Source organism: Ranitomeya variabilis, chromosome 7 (genome assembly GCF_051348905.1).
Source record: "Ranitomeya variabilis isolate aRanVar5 chromosome 7, aRanVar5.hap1, whole genome shotgun sequence".
Lineage (NCBI taxonomy): Eukaryota > Metazoa > Chordata > Amphibia > Anura > Dendrobatidae > Ranitomeya > Ranitomeya variabilis.
In genome coordinates this window covers 204,395,474-204,415,838 of record NC_135238.1, presented here as the reverse complement: position 1 = coordinate 204,415,838, position 20,365 = coordinate 204,395,474, and the positions used below count along the sequence as shown (strand labels likewise).

Here is a 20,365-nt window from a genome sequence, read left to right as displayed (position 1 = left end):
GGACCCCGAGAGCGTCATAGGCTATGTTGTGAGGTGAAATTTTAACCCCGCGCTTTCCAATTCACCAAACAATTTTGCCCCTATCTACATAATGGGGAAAAAGTGAAAGGAAAAGTGTTGGAGGCGTCGCAGCTACAGGCACAAAATTTTGCACAGTCACACGTCTGGACCCTGAGAGCGTCAAAGCTATATTGTGAGGTGAAATTTTAACCCCGCGCTTTCCAAGTCACCAAACAATTTTGCCCCTATCTACATAATGGGGAAAAAATGAAAGGAAAAGTGTTGGAGGCAAATTAACAGCTGCCAGATGTGAACAAGGGGGACTTAAAGAATGACAGCGATGGCACCAAAGAGTATATACTGTACAGTTGCTAAGGTGGGGCCCCAACATGGGATAATCACACCACCACGGGGATATGAACACACACACAAAATGCGCCACACACTACCACGTGCTCGAACACATATACCACCCTCAGTGCACATTTCACCACACATACACCAACCTCGCCACATAAAAGTAGAAACACAAAAGTCGCCGCTCAAAACTCGCCACGCGCAAAACTCTCCACATGCAAAACTCGCCACACGTGCAAAACTCGCCACACGCAAAACTTGCACACGCAGAAAAATTGCCACACGCAGAAAAATTGCCACATGCACAAAAGTTGCAACACATGCAAAAGTTGCCTCACACAAAACTTGCACATACTCAAAAGGCACCACACATAAAACTCGCCACGCGCAAAACTCGCCATGCGCAAAACTTGCTGCACACAACTTGCTACACTAACCTGTCACATGCAACTCGACACACAAAAAGTTGCTACACGCATGTCGCCACACAAAACTCATCTCACAAAAGTCCCTACATGCATGTCGCCACACGCAACTCAACACACACAACTTGACACACGAAACTCGCCCTAAAACACACACAAGTCTGGTATCCTTCAAAAATAAAAATCTGATTAATAAGCAGACAAACTACAAGAGCAACAAATGTACCATATAGGAATCCGGCAGCTGTCAGTCACATGACCAGTCTATTATGTGTATGTGTGAGCTAATATATACTGCCAGGGGGTGGGCTTACTGTTGGCTGGGGATTTATCAGGCTGCCATTTTAGCTTACAAATACTGAGGTAAAAATACTGACCAAATAACGTGTGAACGAGGGCTAATACAGGAGGAGATGGCATACAGCTATATACTATATACAGGAGATGACACACAGGTATATACTATTTACAGGGGAGATGACACACAGGTATATACTATATACAGGAGGAGATGACACACAGATATATACTATATACAGGAGAGATGACACACAGGTATATACTATATAGAGGAGGAGATGACATACAGGTACATACTACATACAGGAGGAGATGACATACAGGTATATACTATATACAGGAGGAGATGACACACAGGTATATACTATATACAGGAGCAGATTACCTACAGGTATATAGTATATACAGGAGGAGATGACACAGGTATATGCTATGTATAGGAGGAGATGACATACAGGTATATACTATATACAGGAGATGACACACAGATATATACTATATATAGGTGAGATGACACACAGGTATATACTATATACAGGAGATTACATACAGGTATATCTAATATATAAAGCTGAATGTGTGTATGTATGTATGTGTGTATGTCCGGGATTGGCATCTGTACCGTCGCAGCTACAGCCACAAAATTTTGCACAGTCACACGTCTGGACCCCGAGAGCGTCATAGGCTATGTTGTGAGGTGAAATTTTAACCCCGCGCGTTCCAATTCACCAAACAATTTTGCTCCTATCTACATAATGGGGAAAAAGTGAAGGGAAAAGTGTTGGAGGAAAATTGACAGCTGCCAGATGTGAACAATGAGGACTTAAAGAATGAGAGCGATGGCGACAAAGAGTATATACCGTACAGTTGCTAAGGTGGGGCCCCGACATGGGATACTCACCACACACGGGGATATGAACACAAACACAAAATGCGCCACACACTACCACGTGCTTGAACACATATACCACCCTCAGCACACATTTCACCACACACACACACCAACCTCGCCACATAAAAGTCGAAACACAAAAGTCACCACTCAAAACTCGCTACATGCAAAACTCGCCATATGCAAAACTAGGCTCACGCAAAACTCGCCACACGTGCAAAACTCACCTCATGGAAAACTCACCTCATGCAAAACTTGCACACACAGAAAAATTGCCACATGTACAAAAGTTGCACCACATGCAAAAGTTGCCTCACACAAAACTTGCACATACTCAAAATGCACCACACATAAAACTCGCCACGCGCAAAACTCGCCATGCACAAATCTTGCTGCACACAACTTGCTACACTAACCTGTCACATGCAACTCAACACACAAAATGTTGCTACACGCATGTCGCCACACAAAACTCATCTCACAAAAGTCGCTACATGCATGTCGCCACACGCAACTCAACACACACAACTTGACACATAAAACTCGCCCTAAAACACACACAAGTCTGGTATTGTCCTTCAAAAATAAAAATCTGATTAATAAGCAAACTACAAGAGCAACAAATGTACCATATAGGAAATACGGCAGCTGTCAGTCACATGACCTGTCTATTATGTGTATGTGTGAGCTAATATATACTGCCAGGGGGGAGGGCTTCCTGTTGGCTGGGGATTTATCAGGCTGCCAATAGCAACCAATCACAGCTCAGCTTCTATTTTGCTACAGTTAATTAACCTGAGCTCTGATTGGTTAATATAGGCAACAAAGACATTCTCAGTATAACAAAGCTAATATATGTTGTGAAATGCTTCTATTTGCTTAGTTTTTGCCTTTTAATAATTACATTTCTATCTATTTGTTTTGTGGTTTTTGTGTGCAGAATAAATTTTTGTTAACACATTCTATTTTGCTAACAGCAGTCATTAACCCGGGCGAAGCCGGGTAGTACAGCTAGTATATATATATATATATAGTCTGTATTTATATTTAATTCAGCGCGATATATGTGAAAAGCCGGTAATTCAATTGCCGGCTTTTCATTTCTCCTGCCTAAACCCGACAGGATATGAGACATGGTTTACATACAGTAAACCATCTCATATCCCCCTTTTTTTGCATATTCCACACTACTAATTTTAGTAGTGTGTATGTGCAAAATTTCGGCGCTGTAGCTATTAAATTTAAGGGTTAAATGGCGGAAAAAATTGGCGTGGGCTCCCGCGCAATTTTCTCCGCCAGAGCGGTAAAGCCAGTGACTGACGGCAGATATTAATAGCCAGGAGAGGGTCCATGGTTACTGGCCCCCCCCCCCCCGTGGCTAAAAACATCTGCTCCCAGCCACCCCAGAAAAGGCACATCTGGAAGATGCGCCAATTCTGGCACTTGGCCACTCTCTTCCCACTCCCGTGTAGCGGTGGGATATGGGGTAATGAAGGGTTAATGCCACCTTGCTATTGTAAGGTGACATTAAGCCAGATTAATAATGGAGAGGCGTCAATTATGTCACCTATCCATTATTAATCCAATTGTTTGAAAGGGTTAAAAAACACACACACACGATTAAAAAGTATTTTAATGAAATAAACACACAGGTTGTTTTAATATTTTATTGCTCTCTCAATCCATTTGAAGACCCTCGCTTGGAAAAATAATAAACCCACAATATACATACCCTCTGATGAACTGTCACGTCCCACGAGGTAATCCATCTGAAGGGGTTAAAATATTTTACAGGCAGGAGCCGTGCTAATGCAGCTGTGCTCGTGCCTGTAAGCCCCGGCGAATGAAGGAAATGTAGGTCAATGACCTATAGTTACCTTCAGTCGCGGTGATGCGCCCCCTGGTGGATGTCCTCATGAACTGCAGCCTGGGAACTTTTTCCCACGCTCCAGATCATATGAGGACATCCACCAGGGGGCGCATCACCGCGACTGAAGGTAACTATAGGTCATTGACCTACATTTCCTTCATTCGCCGGGGCTTACAGGCACGAGCACAGCTGCATTAGCACGGCTCCTGCCTGTAAAATATTTTAACCCCTTCAGATGGATTACCTCGTGGGACGTGACAGTTCATCAAAGGGTATGTATATTGTGGGTTTATTATTTTTCCAAGCGAGGGTCTTCAAATGGATTGAGAGAGCAATAAAATATTAAAACAACCTGTGTGTTTATTTCATTAAAATACTTTTTAATCGTGTGTGTGTGTTTTTTAACCCTTTCAAACAATTGGATCAATAATGGATAGGTGACATAATTGACGCCTCTCCATTATTAATCTGGCTTAATGTCACCTTACAATAGCAAGGTGGCATTAACCCTTCATTACCCCATATCCCACCGCTACACGGGAGTGGGAAGAGAGTGGCCAAGTGCCAGAATAGGCGCATCTTCCAGATGTGCCTTTTCTGGGGTGGCTGGGGGCAGATGTTTGTAGCCAGGGGGGGGGGCCAATAACCATGGACCCTCTCCTGGCTATTAATATCTGCCGTCAGTCACTGGCTTTACCGCTCTGGCGGAGAAAATTGAGCGGGAGCCCACGCCAATTTTTTCCGCGATTTAACCCTTAAATTTAATAGCTACAGCGCCGAAATTTTGCACATACACACTACTAACATTAGTAGTGTGGAATATGCAAAAAAAAGGGGGATATGAGATGGTTTACTGTATGTAAACCATGTCTCATATCCTGTCGGGTTTGGGAAGGAGAAATGAAAAGCCGGCAATTGAATTACCGGCTTTTCACTAACACCGGTGTGTATTTCTCGCAAGTCACACTGCTGGTCCGTGTGGAATCCGTATTTTTCTCGCCCCCATAGACTTTCATTGGCGATTTTTTTGCGCAATACGGTGACAAACGCAGCATGCTGCGATTTTCTACGGCCGTACAAGACCGTATATTACGGATGCGTAATATACGGCTGATAGGAGCAGCCCCATAGAGAATAATAGGGCCGTTTGGCGAGTTTTACGGACGTATTTTCGGCGCTCATACATCCGTAAAGCTCGCTAGTGTGACTCCAGCCTTATACAATACTAAAAAGGATAGAGACTAGTGTGGTGGTGGGTGATCTCTCCCTACTCACCCTACCTCACAGCGGAGGTTGGCACCCTAAATTCCACATGGCGCCCCCGCTCACCGACGGCTCTGACTTCAGACCCTAGAGGGGAACTTAAAGACAAACCACTACTAACGCCAATGATTCCCTAAAGTGCAATTGTGTAAAAGTGCTTAATCAGAGACTGCATCAGTCTATTTTAGGTAGTTCCCAAATTTTTTTCAGGGTTTTTATAGTTTTCAGAAACCCTGATAACTCGTATATGCTAGGGGATTATTTGTGCACAATACCAAAGACAGAGACAATTCTCAAAATTACCATACCTATTATAAATAACCCCCTTTTTTTTAGTTAGCCTTATATCAGGTAATACATAAACAAGGGTAAAAGAATAGCCTAAATGTGCATCTTTAGAATATCATGATTTTACTTTCTCAATGCATATGGCCCCTAGTTTCACTAACCAGACTGATGCAGGGAAATAGTCATAAAACAAAAATCAGAAAAATGAGATTGTACTCATCCAAATAAGGGGCCAATTTAGTATCATGTGATGATACACATGATGCTCGTTTGTACTGCCCCTAACCTCCACATCGCTTGAGTGGAACGCTTTGCGCTTCACTCACCGGAATCATGGTGGTACGTCTGGAGCAGCGATACGTCGGCTGGTACCGCCCCTAATTCCTAGATGGTGGGAGTGTCGGCTGAGTGGAACGCTGTGCGGTTCACGTACCAGAAGTATGGTGACGCGCCCCGAGTAGCGATACGTCACTTCCGGGCCGAGCATACGATAATCATGGCGGCAAAAGGTATTTAAGCAAACATATGACATGACACGTGTAGCCCTTTGTTGCAAGTAGTGACGGCGAGACGCAGCTCACTGTAGCTGCCTCGTGCTGGGAGAAGCCCTGTTCCTTCCCCTGATGAACCCTGGTTTATTTTCCTGGGGGGAAACGCGTCGAGATGGGCACCTTAGGCTTCTTTCACATTTTCGTCAGTACGCGGCCGTCGCTAAGCGTCAGCGCGACGTACTGACGGATGCTGTGAAAATTCTGTGCAACGTGGGCAGCGGACGCAGTGTTTCAACGTGTCCACTGCCCATAGTAAAGTCCCAGGGAGGAGGGGGTGGAGTTGCGGCTGCGCCTGCACACTTAAAGTTGCAGGACACGACGTACGAAAAAAACATTCTCATGAACGTTTTTTCACCAAAAACCGACGCATCCAGTGCACGACGTATGGAACGTGTGTCCATACGTCGCGATGCGTCGGTAATACAAGTCTATGGGGAACTTTGCAGGATGCGTTTTTTCACCAGAACGACGCATTGCAACGCTTGGCAAAAGACGGAAATGTGAAAGAAGCCTTATTTGGATGAGTACAATCTCATTTTTCTGATTTTTGTTTTATGACTATTTCCCTGCATCAGTCTGGTTAGTGAAACTAGGGGCCATGTGCATTGAGAAAGTAAAATCATGATATTCTAAAGATGCACGTTTAGGCTATTCTTTTACTCTTGTTTATGTATTACCTGATGTAAGGCTAACTGAAAAAAAGGGGGTTATTTATAATAGCTATGGTAATTTTGAGAATTGGAGAATTGTCTCTGTCTTTGGTATTGTGCACAAATAGTCCCCTAGCATATACGAGTTATCAGGGTTTCTGAAAACTATAAAAACCCTGAAGAAAATTTGGTAACTACCTAAAATAGACTGATGCAGTCTCTGATTAAGCACTTTTGCACAATTGCACTTTAGGGAATCATTGGTGTTGGTGGTGGTTTTTCTTTGTTAAGTTTCCTTCTAGGGTCTGAAGGGAGAGTCGTCGGTGAGCGGGGGCGCCATGTCGAATTTAGGGTGCCAACCTCCGCTGTGAGGTAGGGTGAGTAGGGAGAGATCAGCCCCCACCACCACATTAGTCTCTATCCTTTTTAGTATTGTATAAGAGTGTTAAGACTATAGTATTAAGGCTGTTATTGTCTCCTGACCCTATATAGGGTAATTTTACTCAGTAAATTAAAGGTTATATTTTAGGGGTATTCTTTTAGATTTTTGGTTTATACCTAATTTATACTCCAGTAATATATTTTTTGGTACTAAGATAAAACATCTTAAGAAGTCACAATATTTTTATGCAACTGGGAAGTTACGCAAAAGTATTGCAATATTAGGAGGTTACACCCCGGCCCTGGCCAGCTACCCCAACATGGGCGTTTCATTGGTGGGACATGGACGGTGACTACATCAGCCCAGCAAATTCATGATAAGTTATTGTACTCCAACAGACCCCCTTCATTAAGACTGGTTTGCAAAACGCCAGTCTTATCGAGTCAGCCCGCACATGTCTGGACTTCAATGGAGTTCTGCCTTCTTTTCTATTAGAGTTCTCCCACACGAGCGTATAAAATGGCTGAGTGCTAGCCATATTTTATCACATAGCCCTTGGCCTAATAACATAATATGGGGTGGTCCCGACCAGCGATTCTTCTCATGCCAATTTGTGCGAGTACACCTGAGAATTGCATCACGCACACTCATACAAGTCTATGGTTGAGGGTGAAACATCGGACAGCACTCTGATGTTGTCCAAGTGCAGTCCAATTACCGCGGACACAGAGACAATGGAGAAGTTAAGTTGTCCATCTTCTCCACACCTGCGCTGTGATTCTTATTCGAGAAAATTGGATCACACTCAGATTAATCTCTGACAGGGTTTGATCAGAGTAACATTAGCATAATTGGTCCCGATTCTCTTGCATGAGAGAATCGACAGCCGTGTGACCCCGGCCTAAAAGCTACAAGAGGACAGAGGCTGCACATGCACAGAATACTCAGGTGCCTCCGGCTATGTTCCTACTTGCAAAAACTCATTTTTTTACGCTTTGTTTCTTCTGCAGGTGTCTGCGGTTCCTGAATTTTACAACAAATTAAAAATGCACTTTCTTTTCCTTATGTTTGATCAGTTTTGCGACTCTTAATTTGCAATAAAAAAAAAGTACAAACATTGTGCCAAAAGAATTATCGTACATAAAATCATACCAGGGGGGAAAAAAATGTTGCTATTTTCTAAAAAGTCGCAATTAATCAGCGAACATAAAATAAACAAATACGCAAGCACATACACAATTGATTTTTTAAAAAGTTGCAAATTAAAAGAATTAGGCGCAAATAATAAAAAGACAAAAAATTAATCAAAAAAATGTACAAATGCTATAATGAATCGAGCCTTCGTTTTTTTTTGTTGCTGTTAAATTCCTTAAAGTATTTTTTAAGGATTAAAAAGTGCAGAATAACCGCAGCCAAATATCCCACAATATGCAGGACTGTCTCTGAAGATTGAGCTATGGCTGCCTGGCAGTTATAGGAGGTGATCTGAAAACTCAGACATGCCGCTTTCTTCATCTCTGAGGAGGATTCCGCGTCTTAGACACACCTGTTTATCTTTATCCCCTTCAAAGACAATTCCTCTGCTTGTTTGTAAGCTTCCTCCAGTCACACAGAAACCGGAGGATTATATTCTGCATTGTCTGAAATCACTTTCTCGGCTCAAACTTCTATGTTGTTTAATAATACTGTAATTTTCTTTGAAGGAAATGTCTCTTGTCCAATTTAATAGTAGCAGATTAGACACAATATTTAGTTAGCGGAGTTTTGCTGCAGATCGGTGGAGCCTGTTTTACTTCTAAAACCGCAAAAAAAAAAAAAAAAACACACACCATAATGGAAAGCATCTGTAAGGAGGTCACATAAGGGAATAAATAAATATGGCAGGTGACCTACATCAATGACGACAAAATTGCTAAAATTTATCTTTCTCGATTGCAAACTGGTTGACTTTGGTACACGGCCGGCCACATGTGGTCAAAGTCTGACAGCTGATCAAACTGATCTGTCACTGTGTTATACATATGTAGCAGAGATTAAATTGTAATTTAAAGGGGTTTACTTGGGTTTTTAAAAAACTTGTTATTTTTTATTTATTTCAGAAACGCATTCTTGTCCATTGGTTTATTCTGGACATTGCAGCTCAGCCTCATTCGCTTGCAAGAAAACTTTTCCCATTAACAAAATATCCGCTACTGGACCATGCACCTACTGGTCCAGGTTGCCCCCTGCTATCTTGATGTCCAAAATAGCAGAACTTTACTACCATCAGATATTGTGCTGTGTCCATATAGTAGCAAACAGTTTTCCAGATAGTTAGGATATCCGGTCACCATCTAGGCTAATACTGGCCATACCCATAAGTCCTCATTCAGACATCTATGTTTGATCACGTATGCAAAAAAAAATGGTGCCATCAGTGTTCAGGTCATGTGTCCGTTTTTACCACTTTTTTTTACTAACAAATCCCATCAGTGAAAATAGAACAAGTACATGAAAAATGGATGTCTGAATTAGGACTAAGGTTGCGCATTCGATCATTCTTGACGCCGCTGGTTACGCTATGGTGTCACTTGCATCCTGGGCGTAATTCCAATCCGAACTAAAATGCATTGTTGTGTCCATCACATGATGGATGCCATTTCATAGAATGTTAGGGCATCTCAGACAGATGTCTGTCCAGCCTTTGTTTGAAGACTTCAATTGAAGGAGAACTCACCACCTCTCGAGGCCGCCTGTTCCACTCATTGATCACTCTCACTGTCTAATATCTAATCTGTATCTTCTCCCTTTCAGTTTCATTCCATTACTTTTCGCGTTTCCATGTGCAAATGACAATAATGATGATCCCTCTACATGGTGACGACCCTTCAGATATTTGTAGACCGATATGAAGTCTCCTCTTAGCCTTCTTTATTGCAAGCTAAACATTCCCAGATCCAACCGTTCCTCGTAGGACATACTTTGCAGTCTGCTCACCATCCTGGTAGCTCTCCTCTGAACCATCCTGACTTAGGGCTCATTTCCACATGCGAGGCTCACGTCCGTATCTCGCATGTGGAAACCAAGCTCTGGCGCCGGCACTTTGGAGCGGAGCTGTGCAGCTCCATGTGTTCCTATGCAGCCGCACGCTCCGCTCTGGAGTGCCGGCTCCACAGCTTGGTTTCCACATGCGAGATACGGACGTGAGCCTCGCATGTGGAAATGAGCCCTTAGAATGGAGTCTGTTAGCAATATTTTTCCTGGCTAAACAATAGAGCCTACACGCATTATACGTCTGATGGACTCTGCTCACATTTCTGCTTTAGGGCACTAGTCAGGCATGTATGTTTTCTGCAGAAGGATAAGTTTTATCAGAAGGTATCACACAGGGGAAGAAACAATTGGGCATGTAGAAATCCAACATGCCCAATACTTCTTTAACACACCCCACTTATTGAACTGGAGAAACATCTACAGGTAAAAAAAATAGTTCTATCCGCTCTGTAGCCGCTCACTCCCATTTATCAGGACGGTGCAGGGTGCAGTTACAGTCACCGCTCACTACACAGTGAGTGCACTGTAACTACTGCTCTGCACATTGATTGACAGCTTGCTCTGCAGCATGTGTGCTCAGAGTTAGCTGTCAATCAAACTGCCGGGGAGTGATTACAGCTGCAACTTACTATGTGGTGAGCGGTGACTGTAACTGCACCGTCCCAATGGCTGGAAACAAGTGGCTGCAGGGAGAATATTACTACATCGTCTCCCTGTAGCCGCTGGTCCAGTATGTCGGCTATACAGGATTTAACTGCTGTACCTACAGATTATCCCTTTATCTGAAAAAGCATTTCTGGATGTGACAGTTTCCCTTTAATACAACAAATCTTACAAAATGTCTAACCATTTCCTTGCCCATTATCCAGCAGCTTACTAGACCCACCGTACGGGGAAGGAAGGGGGTACGGTTAGGATTCTGCCGCATGAATACAGTAATTAGGTTTGATTAATCACCGCTGTGACATTAATCAGTCTGGATTCTCTCTCAGGCTTTGCTCAGACAACTAATTTTTCTGCCCCAACAGGTGTCTGATAAACGGCATTCAGAGCAGCAATATATAGAAAGCAGCCGACAGTCATCAGCGATGTGATTCTGTCAGTCTCCGTACATGTCAAAACAGCACATCGAGGGGAAGCACACGGCCAAGGATGAGCAAACGGCAGCTATACATGGAAGCTGCAAAATAGAAAAATAAATCTAGCGAAGCCGTGTTACAATGTCGCCATGTGCATTTATTACTTCTATATAATGGGAAGGGTGCGCTCCTCGCTGCCTGGACATCACATTGCACGAGACAACAAGGAATTAATGGACAGGCAAGTTGTTAAAATTACGACCAGTTAGCCAACTGCCAAGAAGCTGTGTCCTGATCCAGTACTGAAGACTGCCAGTTTCAACTGAATGCGCATCCTTGCACACACATTCAGTTGAAATGTATTGTGGTGCCGAAAACCCCCGGCTCCCTGCACTCCAATAGTTAAAGAAGCCACAGGCCTATCAGATGCCGGCAGCGGACGACGGCGTGCACGTTACAGGCGGCGTAAGACGTCACTGCTATGTGCCACTCTGTATGCACCACATATGGAGCAGTAAGAGGACGGGGCTCAACGAGGAAGCATGGGAAGGAAATAAGAATATATATATATATTTATTGTATTACAGCAGAGTGGCAATATGGATGACCATGACGGGAGATAAAGGGGACCAAGATGGGGGACATTAATGAATATAGAGGGTATCAGGATGGGGGGGACATAACAGGAAGGGCCCAGAATAGGGGACATTATTACAGAAAGGGGCCAGGATGGAGGGCATTATTACAGGAAGGGGCCCATGAATGCGGAAATTATTACAGGATGTGAGACATTATTACAGTAAGGGGCCAGGATAGGTAACAGAATTACTGTACGGTGACCAGAATGAGGAACAAAGATTATTGGTGTATGGTCACAAATGGGGGACATAATTACTATGGTGGCCAATTAGGGGACATTATTACTGCTGTAGTATATTTTATTTTTGAGGATACTGCGCAGGGCAGTACAATGTCACTTTTTGACTGAGGAGTCACTGTATTACCTGTACACTATATTCAGAGCCTAGCTCTTGTGCATTTCGCCAGTTATCACTGTATTATCTGTATACTATACACACTATATATATATATATATATATATATATATATATATATATAGATAGATAGATAGATAGATAGATAGATAGATAGAGAGAGAGAGAGAGTCCCTCTGTATAATGTCACTGGTGATCATGTTAGTGTTATTAGTACTGTGGTTTTTATTAATGATCTGTATTATATTACTCAGTCCCACATCCTGGGCACACCCTGGTATATAAAGTGAGGAAAATAAGTATTCTATACACTGATGATTTTGCAAGTTTTCCCACCTAAAAAGAATGGAGAGGTCTGTAATCTTTATCGTAGGTACACAAACTGCGAGAAACAGAATCTAAATATGTAATCATTCCCTGTATTAATTGCACATGTCTGAACTCATTACACGTAGAAAAGACATCTGTCCACACAATCAATCACACTTCAACCTCTCCACCATGGCCAAGACCAAAGAGCTATCTAAGGATACCAGGGACAAAGTTGTAGACCTACACAAGGCTGGGATGGGTTAGAGGACAATAGGCAAGCAGCTTGGTGAGAAGGCAACAACTGTTGGCACAATTTTAGAAAATGGAACAAACATAAGATGACTGTCAATCTTCCTCGGTCTGGAGCTTCATGGAAGATCTTGCCTGGTGGGGTAAGGGTGATTCTGAGAAAGGTAAGGAACCAGCCCAGAAGTACATGGTAGGATCTGGTCAATGACCTGAAGAGAGCTGGGACCACAGTCTCAAACATTATCCTTAGAAACACACTATGCCATCATGGAATAAAATCCTGCAGAGCACACAAGGTCCCCCTGCTCACACCAGTATATGTCCAGGCTCGTTTGAAGTTTGCCAATGACCATATATATGATCCTGAGGAGGCATGGGAGAAGGTCAAGTGGTGAGATGAGACAAAAATAGAACTTTTTGGTATCGACTCAACTTGCCGTGATTGGAGGAAAAAGGATGAGTACAACCCCAAGAACACCATTCCAACTGTGAAGCATGGGGAAAAAACATCATACTTTGGCGTGCTTTTCTGCAAAGGGGACAGGACTGCACTGTATTGAAGGGAGGATGGATGGGACCATGTATCGCAAGATTTTGGCCAACAACCTCCTTCTCTCAGTAAGAGCATTGAAGATGGGTCTTCCAGAATGACAATGACCCAAAACACACAGCCAGGGTAACTAAGAAGTGGCTCCGTAAGAAGCATTTCAAGGTCCTGGAGTGGCATAGCTAGTCTCCAGACCTGAAACCAATATAAAATCTTTGGAGGGAGCTGAAACTCAATGTTGTCCAGCAACAGCCCCAGAACCTGAAAGATCTGGAGAAGATCTGTATGGAGGAGGGGGCCAAAATCCCTGCTGCAGTGTGTGCAAACTTGGTCAAGAACTACAAGAAACGTCTGACCTCTAATGGCATGGAAAGGTTTCTGTACCAAATATTAAGTTCTATTTTTCTATTGTATCAAATACTTATTTCATGCAATAAAATGCAAATTATTTAAAAATCATACAATTTGATTTTCTGGATTTTTTTTCTGTCTCTCGTAGTTGAAGTGTACCTACAATAAAAATTACAAACCTGTCCATTCTTTGTAGGTGGGAAAACTTGTAAAATCGACAGTGTATCAAATACTTATTTTCCCCACTGTATATCCCCCATCCTGGTATATTTGTCCTTTATCCTGGGCCACTTTTCGGTGTATATATCCCTAATCCTGGTATATATATCCCTTTCCTGGTATATGTCACCAGTTCTTCCGCTGTTCTGTTTTTTCATAGAAGGCACGGACCCCCGAGTTGCAATACTAGTCAGCTGAATGTGCGTCCGAAGGTGCACATCCAGTTGAAGTTTGCACTGGTGTCGGCGGGCCCCTCACCTGCATGGACGCAGTCATGATATCAATCGTTACTCCCCTGCTGCCGGTACAAACTCTTAATGTTTACGAGTCAACTACCTGAGGCAAAAAGGAAGCTGTAAGGCAGCAAGGCAGTGTGGTCCCGAAGATGAAAATATTAAGTTCTAAAAAAAAAAAACAAGTTTGACATGTTCCATTAATTTTGGGAGAACTCTGGAAAAAAGATGTATTTACTATTATAAATATCAAAACACTGATCGTCACTTCAAAACAGAAATACAAATGTGAACAGGTGCAAGCTAAGAGAGCCACGCTATAATTTGTGAGTATTTACTATTATGTCACTGCCGATCTCCGTGCGCCCAGATGATCTAACCATTCTGTTTAGCGCAAACCCTCGACTTTGATGATGTTCTGCACCGGCTTACTGGAATAACTTTTGCCTTCTCCAATAAAGTCTGTTTGTAAAATGTAAGGAAAGAAAGGAGCGGGAAAGAATAAGATTACGTTTCGGTGTCATTTCTCTCTGTTGGTGGGCCAGCCAAGCTCTGTGTTGTGACATTCACCAGCCTGGAGCGACAGCTTGTGAGCAATTTTAAAAATAAGCTAGAACCCGACTTCCTGAACATCTGTTCTTAACACTTCTGCAGTAGTGAGCAAACCTAGCCGGTACATGGGAGAAGCAAGAGCCAGGAAGATGTGATCGCTTTCCATTTTTCCCAAAATTAACTTTTAAGCTTCTCTTAAAAACTTCAGAATAGCAACATAATATATAGTAAATGCTAAAAGTTTAAAGACAACCTTGGCCCAGGTCAAAAGCAGCCAGTTTTTGCTTATGTTATTCCTGTTGATCCCCCATTGCATTCCGTCGTTATTTGTTTTCTTTGGGGGGGTTTTTTGCTTTTTTTTAAAGTTTCAGAAATACAGATCTTTTTATTCGGTGCGTCCAATAAGCTACTTTCTATTGACTTTAGTAAGGGGCAGTTACTCACAGGGTATAAGCAGAAGGGAAAAGCATAAAAAAGTCCCCCTCATCTCCCCCAGAGAATCCTGTAGGCACCGCCCCCTTGTTAAAGATGATAGAAATTAGAACAAGATACCACAGGATAAAAAAACAAAAACATATGTGCTTCTGCATTGCAGAGGTTTTGCAGGTTTAAACACAACTGATGGTTAATCAAAAATAGCCAATTAACTACCTGAATACACCTGTCTATTCTTCAGTCGATTACTAAGCTACTCTTCTTTTCTTTTCGGTTCTAATTCTATATTTCTTTTCTTGAGCCCCACCGACTTGGGCTCCCCCCTCTATTTCCTCTTCTTTCTATCTCCCCCCTGGGTGAGCTGTTCACCTTCCACCAGCTCGGTGTGATAGGTCTGTACCATGATTTACCAGTTACTTATATAATGATACTATTTGCGTGCATGTCTCGCTCTAGGGGACATGGGCGAACTGATTTTAGGTATGCTTTTTTTTTATTATTTTTTTTATTTTTATTCACGGTAATGAAAGTCGCCTGTTGCGGGGGCAAGGAGTTATTGCTTATATGTTCAAGTTACCGTGGTCATTCTAGAGGGTTTACTCCCTCTAATTTTTTCTTTTTTTTTCTCTCTTTTATGTAAGATTTATGCAAGGTTTGTGAACGAGTGTTTTTTGTGTTACTCTTCTTGAATTCTATATTATAAGGAAAAGTACTTTGATCATTGTCGTAGTTTTCGACTACTGTTTTTCTTTTAAAATTCTTTTCTCTTTAATAAAAATATATTTACCCACGAAAAAATAGCCAATTAACAATCAAACAATTTTTATAAAATTTGAAAACTAAAGTGAATCATAAGGACACACGAGTTTCGTCAGAAACACTTGTGTTCCATGGTTGCTACTTGGCACTGCTCCCTTAGGAAACTGAGTAATCTGCTCTATTAGATAAAGTAAAAATCAGCTATAAAGTGTTTCTTCCCTTTAGAACTCATCAAATCTGTGCATAAAATGAGACAACTTGTTTATTTTAATAAAAATCATGTAATGCTTTATGTGTCCTGTAGTGGCGCTGTAGGAAAGCTAAACACCTACTTCTACAGTGTTCCTGTGATCACCATATCTTTGGTAACTCTCCTGATAAAAGGGATTGCGAAAAACGAATAATGCCTTTAACTGTACAGGTTTTACCACAGATTTGAAAATTAAAGGGGTAATCCCATCTCCAATATCCTATAACGATATATTAGGTGTAATAATCAGGGGCGGATTATAAGAGGGTCAATCTGGGCGGTAGCCCAGGGCCCAGTGGTGTGGGGGGGCCCTGGGCTACTGCACAGATTGCCCGCCGCCATTCAGGACATTACTGCCCGAGAGCCCCCGTGCCCTGACTGGGTATCATTTATGGGCCCGGTGGGCAGAGAGAGGGGGCCCGCATCGGGCCCCGTCTCATCTGCTCACCGGGCCCCTACCGGCGCTGCGGCGGCTTCCTATTGACGTGCGGGCGCGCGCCCGCACGTCAATAGTTAACAACAGCCGCCAGCCAATTGGAGGCTGGCAGCTGAAGTCGGCCGCATGCGCAGCGCACACGTCGCCGGCGTCTGACGTCATTGTCAGTCGCCGGCGAGTCCACGCTGCTGGAGGGAGCTCGCCGCTGCAGCGAGCGCCGGTCAGGTGAGGAGAACTCGTTTTTTGGGGGGGTTTTTTTGCGAACGGCAATCCGGGGGGCCCGGGGCAATATGCTGGAGGACACACTGGGGCAGATTGCTGGACACACTGGGGCAATGCTGAAGACACTGGGGCAATGCTGGAGACACTGGGGCAGATTGCTGGACACACTGGGGGCAATGCTGGAGGACACACTGGGGCAGATGATTGCTGGACACACTGGGGGCAATGCTGGAGACACTGGGGGCAATGCTGGAGGACACACTGGGTCAGATGATTGCTGGAGACACTGGGGCAATGCTGGAGACACTGGGACAGATTGCTGGACACTGGGGGCAATGCTGGAGACACTGGGGCAGATTGCTGGACACACTGGGGGCAATGCTGGAGACACTGGGGCAATGCTGGAGACACTGGGGCAGATTGCTGGACACTGGGGGCAATGCTGGAGACACTGGGGCAATGCTGGACACACTGGGGCAATGCTGGACACACTGGGGGCAATGCTGGACACACTGGGGCAGATTGCTGGACACACTGGGGGCAATGCTGGAGGACACACTGGGGCAGATGATTGCTGGACACACTGGGGCAATGCTGGAGACACTGGGGCAGATTGCTGGACATACTGGGGCAGATTGCTGGACACACTGGGGCAGATTGCTGGACACACTTCTGGGGGCAATGCTGGACACTCTGGGCCAATATGCTGGACATACTGGGGCAGATTGTTGAACACACTGTCTGGGGGCAATGCTGGACATAGGGGCTAATTAAGGGATATTATTACTGCAGTGATGTATTTATTTTATTTTTTCAGTATACTGTTTTAAATGGGGGAGCGGTCCTGTTACTGTGCAGAGTGACACTATGTCGCCTTTTTTTCTTCATGTGGTGTAATGTAGAAGTTGGGAAAAATTAAGTAATGTGTTCTGCAAGCGGAGCTCGAGATAACTGTGTTATTTCCTGCAGAAACGAGTCCTGGCTGGAAGAAATGATGGCGGTCTGTGCTGGATGAAAGATGAAGGACTTCACCTAGAGACGTCACTGGTGAGTCAGTGTTACCTATACACTGACACTATACACTGTATACTATATACAGAGGTCCTGTGTACAATGTCACCAGTAATCACTGTATTACCTATACATTATATACAGAGCTCCTGTGTATAATGTCACCCGTGATCTCTGTATTACCTCTACACAGACACTGCATACCAAGTACAGATCTCCTGTGAATACTGGCACTTATGGTGATAGTATTGTGTTGGTTTTTTTTATTACTGATCAGTATTGTAGTATTCATTCACTATGTGGTGGTAATATGTGGTCTGGAAATGGTGTTGTGGTATTTGTCCCTTGAATATGCTATTTGGTCACCAAGTGGTGGTAATATGTGGTCTTGACATGGTGCGGTGGTATTTGTTCCTTGTATGTGATATTGGTCATTTTAAAAATTGAAAAATAAATCAAAATATAGCTAAATTGTATTGCATATTGTACCAAATATTTAATAGGTTACAGTAGAGTAGGGCCCGGCCATTTTTCTGGAATAATCTGGTTCAGGTATAACATGACCCCCCGTCACATGACTCCCCGTCACATGACCCCCAGTCACATGACCCCCCGTCACATGACCCCCCGTCACATGACCGGGGGGGGGGGGCCACAGTGTCTGAACAGCCCGGGGCCCTGGCTACCCTTAATCCACCCCTGGTAATAATAATAATAATAATAATAATAATAATAATAATAAGAGAAAATACATCCAATTAAAGATGTAGTATAGTTCTTCTGATTCGCTAGGTTGCTTACTCTACGTGGCATTGCAGTAGCTTAGTTATCCATGGTTCCAACCACTCATATAGTGACAGTTAGTTAGTTGCCAGTGGTCATAACCATGGATACGTTAACTGCTCCAATGAGGAAAGCAGATTAGCGAATCAGAAGAACTATACTACATTTCTATTTAGAGCTATTTGCTGATATAATTATTATTACACCTAATATATATTGGGATAGGATCATGCAGATGTGAATACCCCTTTAATTACCAATGTATTCAATTCATCATTGAATTATCAATTATGACTCCAATTACTATACACACACATCATGAGAATCGGTCCAATAGGTGAATGTTTTTTGCACTAAACAAAATGTTGTGACAACAAGTATATTAGTTTGTACAATATTTATTTTGGCTAAGGACATATTAGAGACAGAAAATCATGCAAACATGTGGATCTGTTGTGAACAGCATAACATAATAACCTGCATTTTCATTCTCAACAAAATTATTTAAATTAATTACTTATGTTCAAAGTACCATAGACATAAGAACTGGGTAGCATAAAGTTCATGATGGGCCTCTTGTTCAAATATTGAGAGCGGACTCAGCATGGATACGTTACCGAGTCAGCTGTCAATCAGTGCCAGGGGGTGTGGTTACAGCCACCGTTCACTATGTAGTGAACAGTAACTGAAATCTCTCTGACCATGCCTCTATGACTGAAAGTTGGAGGTTGCTGGGAGGAAGTAAAGTTCATTTCCTTCCGTTAGTCGGGCTTCCAGTGCGGCTGCTGTGTGGTTTTTAAAGCCCGTTGACCTGCAGATTAACCCCATACCTGCAGGTTAAAAGCGCTTTTTTTACATGACAGTTTCCCTTTAATTATGAAATCAATTTTCCCTAACGTTTTCTATTGTTTAAATGTCAGTTATTTTCAATATCGTTTGTCACATATTCTGAAATGTGACCATTTTTCACAAGCTGAAGTAATAAAGAAAGACTTGTTCATATTTTTTTTACATTCTTGACACTGTGATGTTTTGGGTCTATATTTTATGTATTTTTTACTGTCCGATGTTGTTGAGCCTTCGCCTACCTGTCTCTGGAGTTCAGCGAGGTTATAAGGTAATGCCCCTTCCTCTAATGGTGCTATTCTTTCAATATCTGTAAGAGTAAGACGTCTGCAAGGAAACAGCAAAAAACATATATAACATGTAACACAAAAAAAATACTGATAAAATAACAAAAACAAAAAGGAGCGAGACAAAAGGATTTACATGTTTATGTGGTTTTCCTCTGGATTATCCTTATTCCTCCCCCAATTGTTAAAGCATATTACAAAATTGAAGGGGTAGCCCTACAAAGAAAACCCATGTTTTTATGTCACGCCAGGAAATAAGGACATCATAGAGGGGTTTTCCCCCCATTTAAGACCCCTTTGTATGAGCCAGAATGGAGAGCATTTGTGTACATATGGTTTCCATTCTGGCTCGAGCGGTCCTTTTATCACATGAATGACCATTCATTTTACCATGTATTACTACATTTCTTCAGCATTGGGGAAATTAAAATTCTACTAGAATTTTATGCCTTCAGTTCCTTTGGAGACTTATGTATCTCCATGGTAACAGACTACAAAATAACAAACATGTAGTCTGATCAAAATCCTTTTGCCATGAATGTGTCCCCCTTTCCTGCTGATCTATCCTTTCTATGTTTGCAAGAACTGGGGAACACATGGAAGGCGGTGCGACTGCACTATTAGACTTAGGGTTTTTTTTTCCCATTTTGTTTCCAAGTGACGAAAAAAACTGCAAAAACACTGTAGATACAAAATATATTTTTAATTAAGAGGATTTGCAAATCCTAATTTTTTCCCCTTTTTTAATGGGCAACAAAAATGTAAAAACTGGTTGCAAAGGTGGTCTG

The 20,365-nt window shown here is 42.7% G+C and overlaps 1 protein-coding gene across 1 annotated transcript in view; it reads right to left on the bottom strand.

Annotated features, from left to right (window-relative positions):
• The window catches only part of SLC25A12 (solute carrier family 25 member 12), a 160,257-nt gene that overhangs the window by 69,299 nt on the left and 70,593 nt on the right, over nucleotides 1-20,365 (bottom strand). The window contains exon 9 of the mRNA XM_077272706.1: nucleotides 19,533-19,617. Coding sequence (XP_077128821.1) covers nucleotides 19,533-19,617 — 85 coding nt within the window. The remainder of the gene's footprint in view (nucleotides 1-19,532; nucleotides 19,618-20,365) is intronic.